Source organism: Eptatretus burgeri, chromosome 1 (assembly GCF_056783735.1).
Source record: "Eptatretus burgeri isolate ZD-2024b chromosome 1, Ebu_testis_v1, whole genome shotgun sequence".
Taxonomy (NCBI): Eukaryota; Metazoa; Chordata; class Myxini; order Myxiniformes; family Myxinidae; genus Eptatretus; species Eptatretus burgeri.
In genome coordinates, this window is record NC_140961.1 from 124205754 (window position 1) to 124220360 (window position 14607).

The 14607-nt window shown below is 41.0% G+C and overlaps 1 protein-coding gene across 2 annotated transcripts in view; it reads right to left on the bottom strand.

The window, feature by feature from the left end:
* The window catches only part of IFT172 (intraflagellar transport 172), a 445633-nt gene that overhangs the window by 149631 nt on the left and 281395 nt on the right, over positions 1 to 14607 (bottom strand). For both annotated transcript variants that reach the window (XM_085896864.1, XM_085896871.1), the window contains exons 30-37: positions 14082 to 14224; positions 12409 to 12502; positions 12134 to 12198; positions 10467 to 10647; positions 10244 to 10353; positions 9548 to 9677; positions 4937 to 5035; positions 1956 to 2065 (exon numbers count right to left, since the gene is read on the bottom strand). In XM_085896864.1, the coding sequence (XP_085752990.1) occupies positions 1956 to 2065; positions 4937 to 5035; positions 9548 to 9677; positions 10244 to 10353; positions 10467 to 10647; positions 12134 to 12198; positions 12409 to 12502; positions 14082 to 14224 (932 nt within the window). The remainder of the gene's footprint in view (positions 1 to 1955; positions 2066 to 4936; positions 5036 to 9547; positions 9678 to 10243; positions 10354 to 10466; positions 10648 to 12133; positions 12199 to 12408; positions 12503 to 14081; positions 14225 to 14607) is intronic.

Here is a 14607-nt window from a genome sequence, read left to right on the forward strand (position 1 = left end):
TGACTACGTGGCAGTTCAATAATTGGCTGAGCAAACAAACGTCGCGTGTCCCATTTTGTAGGTCACCATAACACATGGAGTCTCGGACCAATTTCTCCCCAGGAACGCGATCCGCGACCATCCACAAGCAGTATAAATCAAGACAGGTATCACCACTTTCATTCGTTTATGACAGGCAAGCAAAGGAACGAAAGAGTGGAATATAATGGGAGAAATTATGGGGAGATAATCAGGTGAGAGAAAATGGTCGGAAAACAAAAAGATCAAAAATGGCGGGGGAAAAAAAGACACACAAATGGCACGTAATTCAACACAGTTGAAACAAATATACATTTGCTCTTCCCCTAGTGCCATCATACTTGCCCTGGAACACTTATAACAATCACTTTCAAGGAAATACAGCACTGGATCTATACACCCAAGGAATGACACAGAGAGGTGGGTAGAGGGGAGAGATGATTGAGGAAGATAAGAAAAGAATGGGGACTAATAAAGTACCCCAGTGAACTTATGGCCGCTCCGGTTGAAGAGACCATTACCACGGTCTGGCACCCAAACTCACTCCTTGCGCTCCTCTTGTGCGGTTAGATTCCCTTTGGTCTGGTGACCGTTCCGAAGTCCGTCCGATCTGTACGATGTTTTGCAGCTCCAGGATGGCTCGTTTCATTCAAATATATCGGATTTGAGGTCCGGGTGCCCTGGCTGTGGTGTTGGAAGTGCCGTGCCGGGACCATGTGGTGTGGAAGCCACCACGAAGAAAGGTGAACAGGAAGAAGTGTGGAGAAGGAAGAAGTGTGAAGAAAAAGAAAATGTATGAGTGTATGTAAGAAGTGTGAAGAAAAATGAAAAGACATTCCCTGGTGCGGGAATAGCCATCTGCTATTCCTGATGTGGGAATCCTGGTGTTGGCACAGTGGTTAGGGCAGCGGCTTGGGATCCAAAAGGTCCTGAGTTCAAGCCCCGTTGGGTCACTGAATTAATACACCAGGGGGTTGACTCAGCCTGTCATCCTTCCGAGGTCGGCGAAATGCGTACCAGTGTACTGGGCCCGGTGTATACCCCGGTTAAAATAGGTGTACCAAATCCCTGTGTCGCAAGAGGCGACCAGGGTTGCGTCAGGAAGGGCATCCGGCGTGAAACATGTGCCAAATCACTATGCGGATCATATGGATGATCCGCTGTGGCGACCCCTAACGGGAGCAGCCGAAAGAAGAAGAAGATATTGCTGTTTATATTTTAACAGCAAAAAATTGTGATTAAAAAAAAAAATAGGAAGCAAAAATGTGCTTTATCAAGTGTTGTGACAGCAAAAGCGTAATTGCAATGTTGATTGTGTGCCCTGGATCCATAATTTACTCATTCGTTTATAAAAGTATAACTGACTTGACCGTGTTATACACTGACACACATGTTCAAATCCTCTCTATTGTTAAGATTCAACACAGCACAGCCTGAGACAGCACGTCAAATTAATTCAATTTGTTGTTGTGTGGGTAGACAAGGTCCTTTGGAGAGATGGAAGGGCAGTGAGATGGAAGGCGGACAGACACACGCCGACTGTTTGATTGAGGCAGGCTGGACTTGACACCGATGTGTGGAGCTGTGATTCACACCAGTTTCACTGTATTCTTGTCATCTAATTAGTGTTATTTTTGCATTAAGCACATGACAGATAGTCAAAAACAAAAAAACAAAAAAACCTTAAAGGTTCCATTCCTACATCCTTCTTCAATTACCCGATCATGACTACATGCTTGCCCTTTCAGATCACAGGAAATGCGAGACAAGATGATGTGCCGTGTTGACGTTTCAGGAAAATAAACAGAAGTTATCCAAGGTTGTGGTGGATGCCTTGATATAATAAGCAATCAACAAAAACTTGGCCATTGTGAAAGCAATATGTGAATGCTTCATCACTATCAAATAGATCAAATCAAGGAAGGCCTCTAACACACCTGGGATCAATTTCTTTTGCAATGCGTTTCGCATTATTCCAGTCACCGGCAGCAACTAAGGTATCAATTGCCTCCTTTACGAGCGAAACGTTCATGTATAGCTCAGCAGCCTGCAAGGGAAAGCAAAACATATAAGATATCTGTTAAACAGCCATCACTCCTCATGTTTTTAACATAAGGATTATATAATTATTATATTTTTGGGGGGTTTGGTTTTCAGGTTTTCAAGTGGTCAACTTCTCCTTCCATCAAACTTTTTCCGATGTAGCATTTCAGTAGCCATCTTAAGTTGCTTTGAGGACATTGCGTAAATCACAAAGGGTGGACTGGCACCATGTGAAGACATGGTTGGGAAGGTGGATGACCCCTGACTTGAATGTCATTCTTTGTTCGAATGCGGCACAAGGCTGCAGGGTAGCATCATTGGCCGAGGGTGTGCCTTTGCCATTGATGAAATGCCGTCTGCTGGGGAGGGCAGGAATTTGGAATTTGGTTGGGGTGCCGGCGATAGCTCGCCTAACTCTTGGCAAAAGATCGTGGGATCATTGACGTCCACCAACGAAAGCTGGCAGACAGGTCCACCGTTTAATGTCTTTCTGGGGGACGGCACACACATTGATGAATCACCCTGCCGGGGAAATATCAAGCGGACAGTTTATACAGTGGCCTGCAAAAGTATTCATCCCCTACCAATAATACCACATTTAGATGAATTACGAATTATCTGGAAACAATTTTTCCAAATTAACTTTTTCATTAAATCCGCAACCAGAGGTGGATGAAGGTTATGTTTTCATCCCTGTCTGTTGGTCTGTATGTTTGTTTGTGAACAAGATGTCTCAAAAAGTTGTGGACGGATTTGGACGATATTTGGTGGAGAGCTTTGCAATGTGACAAGGATGAAATGATTAGATTTTTGTGAAGATCCAAAAATCCAGATCTGGATCCGAGAATTTAATCAGAGGGTTTTTCACCAGTGAGCGATCAGGATAAAACGATATATGGTTCGATATCTCAAAAAGTCATGGCCGGATTCGGACAAAACTTGGTGGATGAGTTTGTTAGGTGACAAGAACAAGCCGATTAAATTTTAGTTCAGATCTGAATCCAGATCCAACCTATCAGTGGGATACAAAACGAAAACTAATCAGCCAAGCGGAGGTACGCGCTTGAGCGAGTGCCCTTCTAGTTCATACCTGGAGAGACAAAACTAAACACTGTTATAGTTCAAGGAGGTTACATGTCAGGAATACTTGCAAAAAACATGTACACATCAAAATTCATTGGTTGCAAAAGTATTCAACCCCTGAGGTCAGTACTTTATGGAAGCACGTTTTGCAGCAATGACTGCTATGAGTCTTTTCGGGTCGGACTCTGCCAGCTTTGCAATGGTGAAATCTTTGCCCATTCTTCATGTGACAATTGCTCGAGTTCCGCCATTTTGGACGGGGATCATCAATGGACTACAATCTTCACATCTTACTATAAATGTTCAAATGGGTTCAAGTTTGGACTTTGGGCCAATCAAGAACATTTATTTTCTTCTTATTCAGCCACTTCAGTGTGGCTTTAGCTTTGTGCTTCACATCATTGTCCTGCTGAAATGCGAATTTCCTACTCAGTTTCAGATTCATGGCTGACTCAAGCAGGTTTTCATCAAGGATTCTCCTGTACTTTGCAATATCAATTTCCCCTTCTATACTGACAAGTTTGCCAGTCCCTGCTGAAAAGTAGCTCCATACCAAGATGATTCCACCACCATGTTTGATGGTAGGGATGGCGTTGACTGGGTGATGTGCAGTGGTAGGCTCGCGCCAGACTAACGCTTTGAATTTAGACCAAAAAGTTCAATTTTTGTCTCGTATGACCACAAAACCTTTCTCCAACATGCCTGCAGTATCATCAAGATGCTTTTTTGCAATCTCCATGTAAGCTTGTAGATGTGCTTTTTTTCAGGAATGGCTTCTTTCTTGGCACCTGTTCACGGGGACCATATTTGTGAAGAGAACACGATATTGTTGATTGATGAACACTGACCCCCATCTTGTACATAGAGCCATGCAGATTATTCAAAGTCATTGTTGGCCTTATTGAGACATCCCAAATCGGTTTCCTGCTTGCCCCGCTGTTGAGTTTGGATGGGCGACCTGATCTAGGTAGAGTCTGGCTGATATGATACGTCTTCCACTTCTTCATGATGGATTTCACCGTACTCAAAGGGATAATGAGTGACTTCGAAATCTTCTTCTAACCCTCTCCTGAACGGTGCGTCTCCACCTCTTTATGTCTGACTTGTTTGGAAAGCTCCTTGGTCTTCATGTTTACCTTGTTTGTTGACCAAGTGAGTTGCACCTTAAAACTCCTTTGATAAGTGGGGAAAATTAATTTTTAAGTTAAACCACTGATTACAGACAGGTGAAACCTATTACACTTGTTTTATAACCTTTCAAACAAATAATTTGCTCCTGAAGTGATTTACTGTTTGGTTAATTAGGCAAAAGGGTAAAATACTTATGCAACTGAGAATCATCTGATTTCTCTGTTAATCAAACTTATTCACATTTTATCTGCTTCTTTTTTTTAAACTTTATCACTTTGAAGTAGTTTATGAAGATGATACATTAAGGTTGATTTGAAAGCATCATGAAATAAGCTCAGATAGCATCAAAATGTGAAAACTTTGGAAGGGGGTGAATACTTTTGCAGGCCGTTGTACATAATAAACCCAACACTCCTTCTACACTGCATTGTCAAAGCAGTCCAATTTGAACCGATATCTAGTCAATGACTGGCCGCTCAACAGGGAGAAATGAATTTTCACACCTCTTACTAATTCAAAAGCAGTGCATGTTTTACGATTTGCATTTCATTTGCTGATGTGATGTATAGCTGTTTACATGAAAGATGAAAAAGCAGGGCAGAAAAACCTTGAATCGAAAAGAAAAGGCAACATAATTAAAAAAAAAATTTAAATAACATACCGCAGCAGGCTTCTTCGTCTCCACAAGACGCTGAGCCACCAGACATGTGACTTCCACCCCTCGTTCTCTGCTTAAAAACTTGAGTGCGAGCTCCACCGCCTTGCACAGAACCATTGGTCATTAAAATCAGCAAAAACAAAACAGCGGATTGTGTTGTTGAGAAAAGTCTTCCTTACCTCTACAAATATAATCAATGTCATCTTCTAAATCTAAACTATGATATACTCAATCAGTGGAGAAAATAACGACTTCGACAATTTTGTAATACGACAAGCCCCAGGGGGTGAAACTTTCATGCGTTTTTTTTTTGTTGTTGTTACATGCAGAAGAGTACAGTAATTGAATGGTTTTGGACGAATTACTTGATGCAACATCTAGGCTCAAGGAAGAATGGGGTGATGGAGGACTGATGGTAATGCATTGAAAATGGGGAAGTAAAACAACAGACAATAAGCAAGGATGTGAATAAATAGAAAGAAGGAAACAGATACCTGAAAAAAAAGAGAGGATCGAGTTCAGTGAGGAACACTGTGGATGGAAGGGCTCATGGGTAGGGGGACAGGAGATGGTGCTATATTGTTAACTGCAAAGAAAAGTGAAATTGAATTGACTCAGAAACGTGGTTCTGCAGGTGGGAGAAGGAGTGGAGATAAGCAGTGAGCCTGGATTTTTGAATTTCAAGATGGAAAGTGTTCATGGAAAAACATGTCCCAGAGGGACTGGGGATGGTTGGAGGACTGAGAGGGCACAGAGAAAGCAAGTTAGGAAGAGGGACGGTAAAAAAATCAAAAAAAAAAATCAGAGGCCACCGATTTGTCTGCGATGTGAAAGCAACAGGCATTGTGCTTCGGCCTCATTGTGGGAGATGCCAGTGACATCTGATTTTTTTTCAAGGAATGACTTGAAACGATGGAGGATGCCCAGTCTGTGGCTGGCTTTGAAGGCCAACTATGCTAAACGGTCAACCCAGAAGAGGTTATTGCTGACTGAGTCCAAACAGTCCAAACCTAATAGATGACCATTGGAATATATGGGTTATTTTAACGATTCTTCCAGTGCAACAGGGTGTGACTGTGAGATTTGCTACAATTGACAGATGTTCCACTTATGAGACCAGCATCTCATCATTTCCAGATCGTAGAGAATGATACAGTTGCTCTCCGTCTGACAGTGGGATGTGGTACTGCACGACATAATATTGAGTCATCGGTAAAAAGGAAGCAAGGGTTTCCACAGCATCAGGGACATTGATAATGCATATGGAGAACAAAACTGGGCCTAATGCACTGCCTTTGGAGTAATACAGCCTCCACTGAGACAAGGGAGGTTTCCATTGATAGCAATGCATTAACTGCATGAATGGAAGAAGCCAGGTATGGATGTAGCTTCGTATGCCACAGGCAATTAATTAAGGCAAACAGAGCAGGTTGGTTTGAGGAATGAGAAATGTTGCAGAGTTCAGCTTCAAGATGAGCTAAAATACATTGTCTCATTCACCTGTGGATCGGCACACACTTACTGCAAGCCTTGCAAAATGACTGAGGGTTATCTTTGGTCAGGTTATCTTTCCATTCAAAAACAAAAAAAAAAATCAAGCTGCTTCATCGCTATTGCTTCTTCACAGAATTTAATGTGCCATGGCCAAGAGGATGTATATAAGAGCTGCAGAAGAGATGAGATAAACCTGTGCATAAAGAAAGACAGTGACAGAGACAGAGGTAACTCGAGAGTTCATAGAACACCTTACCCAACGCAGTCTTGAGAAAAAGGACATATGAAGAGTCTTTTAAACTCTTGTGTTGCATTTTCAAGCATGAACTAAGCTCGCTTTGTTTGTGAACCTCGCATAACAGGCACAATGGTAACCACACAAAGCGGATGAGTCAAACGAAACAATCCAGAGTTGACAATGCTGCGCTGAGATGCTTTTTTTGTTGCCATCGAGGTTTATCCATGCATTTGAGCAATATCCAACCTTCTGCCAACTCCTCTCAGAGAAAATGACGATTTTGGAACAATCTTTGAGAAAAAGATGCATTAAACAAACAAAGTGCTAGGTGCCGCCATATTTGTCAAAATGCAGAATCTAAAACAGTTATGCTGCTCTCAGGGCATGAGATGGCATTAATGCTGATTTTCACAGCCTTTCTTGTTAATACTCTACACTCAGGGCATGAATATTTTTTCCAAGTACTGCGAAACGGAATGTTTGGAAAGTGCCAAAAAGGCGATTTGTGTTCAAATATATAAATCAAATGAAATAAGATAAAAAAAATTTAAATGCTGCAGAAATTTTCTGTTGAAGTTTACTGCCGTTGAAACAGCATATTTTTAAACCACCTTATATGACATGTTACATTAGCTATTTGTCCCTGTTGTTTGTGTCCTTTTTGACGCCCTTAAAAAAAACAGTACGTTTCATGTTTAGAATTAGTTTAAACTTTGTTTCACTGCCAGACAGGCAAAAAAAAAATATATATATATATATATATATATATATATATATATATATATATATATATATATATATATATATATATATATATATATATATATATCTCTTACTCCTCTCTGTGCATGTGCGATCAGGACAAATTCAGTCAAAGTATTGCTAAACTACAGGTTCGTGTTCCGGTTCATGTTCTGATTCGTGTTCGAAATATAACATTCAATTAAAAATAAAGTTGTTCCTCGATCATAAACTGAAGTTTGTAGCCAGACAGAAGTGAACCAATTGCTTAACCCCGTTTTACCCTTTGAGCATGTGGGGTAATAGAGGTAGAAAGAGAGAGAGAGAGAGAGAGAGAGAGAGAGAGAGAGAGAGAGAGAGAGAGAGAGAGAGAGAGACAGAGAGAGAGAGAGAGAGAGAGAGAGAGAGAGAGAGAGAGAGAGAGAGAGAGAGAGAGAGAGAGAGAGAGACAGACAGAGACAGAGAGAGAGATATGCATGGAGACAGAGAGCGAGAGAGAGACAGGCAGACAGACAAACAGACACAGACACAGAGAGAGATATGCATGGAGACTGAGAGCGAGAGAGACAGACAGACAGACAGACACAGAGACAGAGACAGAGACAGAGACAGAGACAGAGACAGAGACAGAGACAGAGACAGAGACAGAGACAGAGACAGAGAGAGAGAGAGAGAGAGAGAGAGAGAGAGAGAGAGAGAGAGAGAGAGAGAGAGAGAGAGAGAGAGAGAGATGCATGGAGACAGAGAGATGCATGGAGACAGAGAGATCCATGGAGACAGAGAGATCCATGGAGACAGAGAGATACATGGAGACAGAGAGATGCATGGAGACAGATACATGGAGACAGAGACATGGAGACAGAGAGAGACAGAGAGAGACAGAGAGAGACAGAGAGAGAGAGAGACAGAGACATGGTGACAGAGACAGAGAGAGACAGAGAGAGACAGACATACAGAGAGCAAGAGAGAGACAGAGAAAGACAGACAGACAGAGACAGAGAGTTTTGTTAAAGCAGAGTCAATATGAGCTGCAAAAATGGAAGACAAATACTTTTGTGAGAGGAAAGGTTACGGCGATCCTTATTGGTAACTTTGTAGATTTGGCCAAATTCACCGAGTCATAGAGGGCAGGGCCTTTATTGCAATGCCATGGTTGATTTGTGAAGCGATAAATCCCAGCAAGCTGGCATGGTAACACTTTAAATTTCCAGGAATGAGGAAGATAAACGTTAGAATGGGTGTTTACTCATTGGTCCATGTGATCATGTTCGTTGAAAAAGGTGTATGAAAAGTCATCATCATGAGTACCGCACAGATAAACATGATGTAGTTTTGTAACAGACTGCATAGTCAGAGGGACTTCAGTGGGTTTGAAATGTTAAGTGCACAGCATGGACAGTAGGGGATGGAGTTCTTGAAATAAACAGCAGCAATCACACCACTAGAGCAGAGGTTAGGCTTGTCAAAATGGAAGAAAGAATAGCTAGTGACATACACAAAAGAGTCGGGGACATCCTGTGAAAGGAATTTTTCTTTTCCACACACAATATCTGGAATAGCAACAACAGACTTAAAGGAGAGAGATGTGATGTTAAAACGAAGACATCAAAATTTTTGAGATCCATCCTGTTCATGAAGGGGAAGGAATTTGAGCTTAGTGGAGGGGGGGGTAGGTGCTGGACAAGGGGTGGGATGACATTGGTGGCGGTGGGAGGATATGGGCTGGAGGGTTTGAGATAGTTAAAGCTGTTTGTGGAAGATTGTGTGCTGTGGGTGAGAGGTCGTGGGCTGGGGGTGAGAGGTCATGAGCTGGAGGTGGGAGGGCATGGGCTGGAGAGAAAAGACAAAAGTGAGGCAGGCAAGGGGAGGGAGAGGGATTAACAGCTGAGCCCACATTGAGATGCAAACTGGGTTTCATTACTGAACCCCAAGCATGGCAATAAACAGACACACATCATGACCAGGGTGTAGTATTTCCTCTGGACATCATGATGTGCAATTGTTGTGGCGGCCTTTCCACATCAGGATGTCTTGAAGTTATGGAAGTGATGTTACAAAACATTTAAAATTCCTTGAAATTACATCTTTCAGAGTACCGTGCAATAGTGAGAAGCATGACCTGAGCACACGTCGAGTTTTACCTTCACCCAGCTCTTTTCTGTGAGGGCAGGATTGTTTGGTAGCTGTAGCTGCAGGTAGCAGTCAACTGCATGGTCATACTGTCCTGATTTTTCATACTCATGGCCCTGTTCCAGCATTCCTGCAGCAATCCTGAAAATATTTTTTCTCTGCATCAACAAGTCAACCTACACAAGCAAAATCATATTTATTTATTTACTTAATTCACCATTGAACAATGCCACTGAATGAAAGAGTATGAACTGTGGGCAGAACAGAGCAATGCGAGGAAATGCGGCACGAAACAATCTGGGGAGGAAAAACATGGTTGAGAATGGTGCAATATGGAATGATTCTGTGCAGAAACGTGTGATGAGGGACTACACTGCATAAAGGTGAAGGGGAATACATAATTAATAACTACGCAACATGGCAAGGTGAGAGACAACATTGTGCCAATCGCGAGTTGATTGACAATGATGTGCAGAATTAAAAGATGAGGGAAAAATGGAGCAGAGAATGGTGAGGTGAAGGACTATTCAGTGCAGAACAATGAGATGAGAGACAACACAGTGATGAAGGAACAGCACAGTGAGGAACAATGATGTGTAGTGCAGAATGGAGGGGAGGGATGGAGAACAAAGAAAATGCATACAAGTATACTGCAGAAGAACATAGTGTTAAATATAGCTGATTTAAGTGCTGAAATTGACACTAACCTCGATCCACCCTTTTGTGCACTCTGCTTGAATTCTACTTGAAGTTGCTCAAACATGTTGGGAATGTATTCCTTGCATATTCTCAAGGCATCACTCCACAGGCCAGCCTCCTGAATCAAAAGTACCAAAAAGGCAGCTTTTGAAGCATTGTGCTAAGGTTATTGTTCTTTTTATACTCCAGCCATGTTTTTATTCTCAAGCACTAATGCATATAAGGACTGACCTTGTAATACATCACAGCAAGCTCAGGTCTTTGTGCACGAAGCAGATAGGACTCGGCACGGGAAAAATCCTTTTGCTTCAAAGCCGCATGGGCCTGCCCTACCAGCACTTCGGGAATGCTGCTGGGATCGTGAGCTTCTGCAACACGTTGTGCAGTGTCCCATTCTTGATGGTCAATGTACCTAAATTTGTCATAAGGGTAAAGTGTGACTGAAGTAAGGCATCCACTGTTACAACATGAGAAATACAGTGGACTCTTGTTGAAAGGACTCATTGCTAAGACAAATTTTGAGAATACAATTTCCACTTGAGGATGTGCCTCACATGAAGTTGAATTTCGATGAATGAATGTCTAGCTTACGCATCAGGAAAAGTATCATATTCACAAAAATAAATTACTTTCTTCTTCTTCTGATTTCAATGCACCAAAGCAAGTTCAAGATGGGTGATCCAGAATATGATTTGTCATGGTCTTCATCTTGCATCGGAGAAAGTGCCAGTGCAAAAGTGATTGCCTTGGGAATTTTTTTTTAACGAGGAATTTCCAAAGTTTATTGCAGAGGACTTGCCACATCATGTTTACAATACCGATAAGATTGGGCTATTTCGCATTAATGTATCAAATGAGACATTCCCTGGTGTGGGAATAGCCATCTGCTATTCCTGATGTGGGAATCCTGGTGTTGGCGCAGTGGTTAGGGCAGCGGCTTGGGATCCAAAAGGTCCTGAGTTCAAGCCCCGTTGGGTCACTGAATTAATACACCAGGGGGTTGACTCAGCCTGTCATCCTTCCGAGGTCGGCGAAGTGAGTACCAGTGTACTGGGCCGGTGTATACCCCGGTTAAAATAGGTGTACCATATCCCTGTGTCGCAAGAAGGCGACCAGGGTTGCACCAGGAAGGGCATCCGGCGTAAAACATGTGCCAAATCACTATGCGGATCAGACGGATGATCCGCTGTGGTGACCCCTAACGGGAGCAGCCAATGGAAGAAGAAGAAGAAGAATCCTGATGTGGGAATAGCCTGCTCCTATTCCTGATGTGGGAATAGTGAACACGATATCACAATATCACACTATATCACATGGGAACACTATATCACAAAGTGTGACATCCCTCGGATAGAGATTAAATTAGGAATCGAACTGCTAGCTTTAGCTAGTGGATGTCAAATAACTCACAATAATGTATTTCGACAACAAGTAAACAAGGTATGGTATCGCTGATACCATGACCAAGTTCCAAATTCCTGCCCCGAACTCTGAAGAGAGCGATGTGTCAACACAGTGTTTACACTTGGCCTTATCTAATGATCAATTTCATTGTTGGACACTACACTCCCGTGGCTGTGGCAGAAGAGAGAAGAGAGAAATTTGCTGCATTAAGTATGTTCAAAAATTTTATATTTATATTATTACTATCATTAATTTAATCTTCTGAGTCCCAGTAATTTGAATATCTGCTCAGAGAGGTGGTCTGAAAAATTACTCAATTCTGCATCACAAATGTCCACTATACTGTACTTTCAAAATAAAACACTAAAAGCAAAAGAGATCAACTCCAAATGACCCAGACAATCTTTTAGATCATGCATTTGATGTAAACAAAATGAAAATGTGAGATTTGCATCGCAAAAGTGTATTAGCTCTTTGTATGATGCAAAACTTACATAAGAACTGCTTCCTTTGGTTTTCCCGTTTTTATAAACTCCTCTTCCGCTTGTTTAAACTTTCCCTGTGGGAATCAAGAAACAGAAAATTCCAAATATGCACATTTGCCAACTATACAACATCACTAAGTTCTGTATTCGACATCAAGGTCTTTTGTAACTAGTTATCATCAATGAAAGATGCACAAGTTAAAGATGTACAGATAATGGAGAACCAAGTTAAAACATAGAATTTTGATGATGGTGTTGTATTTCAGTAGATTAAAATACTGTACCTGATTCTTGAGTGAAACTGCATACTTCAAATGGATGTCTGGAAGTTTGCTCTTTGTCGCCCCTTTCAGCAGATCAAATGCAAATTCAAATTCTCTGAACAAAAAAAAATTGTTTGGTCACAATAAGTAAGTTAACTCCGCATTAAGTTTTTATTTTTTAGGGTGGCCCACAGGGCACCCATGTTTTGTAATTTTGATTTATTTTATTGGGGATGCCCAAAGGCAAATTGTGGGTGCCTTAAAAAAAGTCACACCAGTGTCCGAAGGAAACGGTTCAGTTTGACATTTTTACTATGAAATAGGCAAAGCGCAGAAATGAATGAAACCAATTAGAATTACCCTTTAAACCCTTTTAGAATTACCTTATGGAATTACCCTTTGGAACCCCGAAGGAACCCCTTTGGAACCCCCCTTTGGAATTAACATTTAAAACACTTTAGAATCACCCTTTATAACACTTTGGAATTAACATTTAAAACACTTTAGAATCACCCTTTATAACACTTTGGAATTACCCTTTAGAACACTTTGGAATTACCCTTTAGAACACTTTGGAATTACCCTTTAGAACACTTTAAAATTACCCTTTAGAACACTTTAGAATTACCCTTTAGAACACTTTAAAATTACCCTTTAGAACACTTTAGAATTACCCTTTATAACACTTCAGAATCACCCTTTATAACACTTTAGAATCACTCTTTATAACACTTTAGAATCACCCTTTATAACACTTTAGAATCACCCTTTATAACACTTTGGAATTACCCTTTAGAACACTTTGGAATTACCCTTGAGAACACTTTGGAATTACCTTTAGAACACTTTAGAATTACCTTTTCGAACAGTTTACAATTACCCTTTAGAACACTTTAGAATCACCCTTCAGAACACATTATAATTACCCTTTTGACCCTCCAGAACCCATTAGAACTCTTTAGAATTTCCCTTTAGAAATCCCCTTTATAATTACCCTTTGCAATTATCCTTTAGAATTTCCCTTTATAATTACCCTTTACAATTACCCTTTAGAATTTCCCTTCATAAATACCCTTCAGAATTTCCCTTTATAATTACCCTTTGTAACTGCCCTTTAGAATTTTCCTTTATAATTACCCTTTTCAATTACCCTTTAGAACTCTTTAGAATTACCCTTTAAGACCCCCTATAACCTGTTAGAACCCTTCAGAATTTCCCTTGAAACCCACCCTTCATAATTACTCCTCTGATGTGACTGAAAGCATAACAGATGAGGTGAGATCTTCATACATGACGCTACATTATATCAAAGTGCATATTTTACAATAATCATGATTTTTTTTTAACAATGCTGATTTCCATTGCGTTTTGTGTGTGTGAGTGTGAAAACAAATGAAGAGGCTTTATAAACAGCATTGGGTTACAAGATAGCAAAGAGTGCAAGGGAGCAGATTGAAAAGAAAAAAACAAAACACAGAGGGCGGGTTTGCCAATGAATGGCAGAAGAGACACGTAATGGAAAAAATCGCTCTATTCAAGATGACGACAATGCTTCACCATACTTGACGTGAAACATGAGAGCATAATTGTACAGAGATAATGTTCAACAGACAGAAAAAAAGAGAGCACAAATGAGCAAGGCTGTCAGCAGAAAGTGATTCCTCAGTGTTGCTTCATCAAGATGAAAACCTCACCCTTGATTTGCTGCACAGTCGATGGCCTTTTCCAAGGAGCCCAATTTTTTAAGAAGGTTAATGGCCAGGTCTCCACCTAAACTCTTTGCCCACAGGTAGGCTACGTTCTCTGTGCTGGCTGGCCCGCCATGAGTCTGAGCCACCTAGGGTGGCAGACAAAGACAGCAGACTATCAAATTGAAAAACAGAAACGCATAAACATGCATCCTATTCAAGAATGAAGCTTGTATCTTTGTGTCGTGAAAGAAAAACAGATTCAATGCTTTCATTGTTATTTGGGGATTACCATTCCAAATGAACGGGAAAATGTGTGGTCATAATTACTGATGAAAAAAACATGAGTGCAACAAAGTCAACTTGATGCCTCAATGAAAATAATAATAATAATAATAATAATAATAATAATAATAATAATCAGGAAACCTACTATCAAAACTTAATTTTTGACCTTAAGCTTGCTTTCCTGACAGCAAAGCCTGGTGTTGGCTTAACGGTTAAGGTGGCTGGCTTAATATCGTAGGGTCTT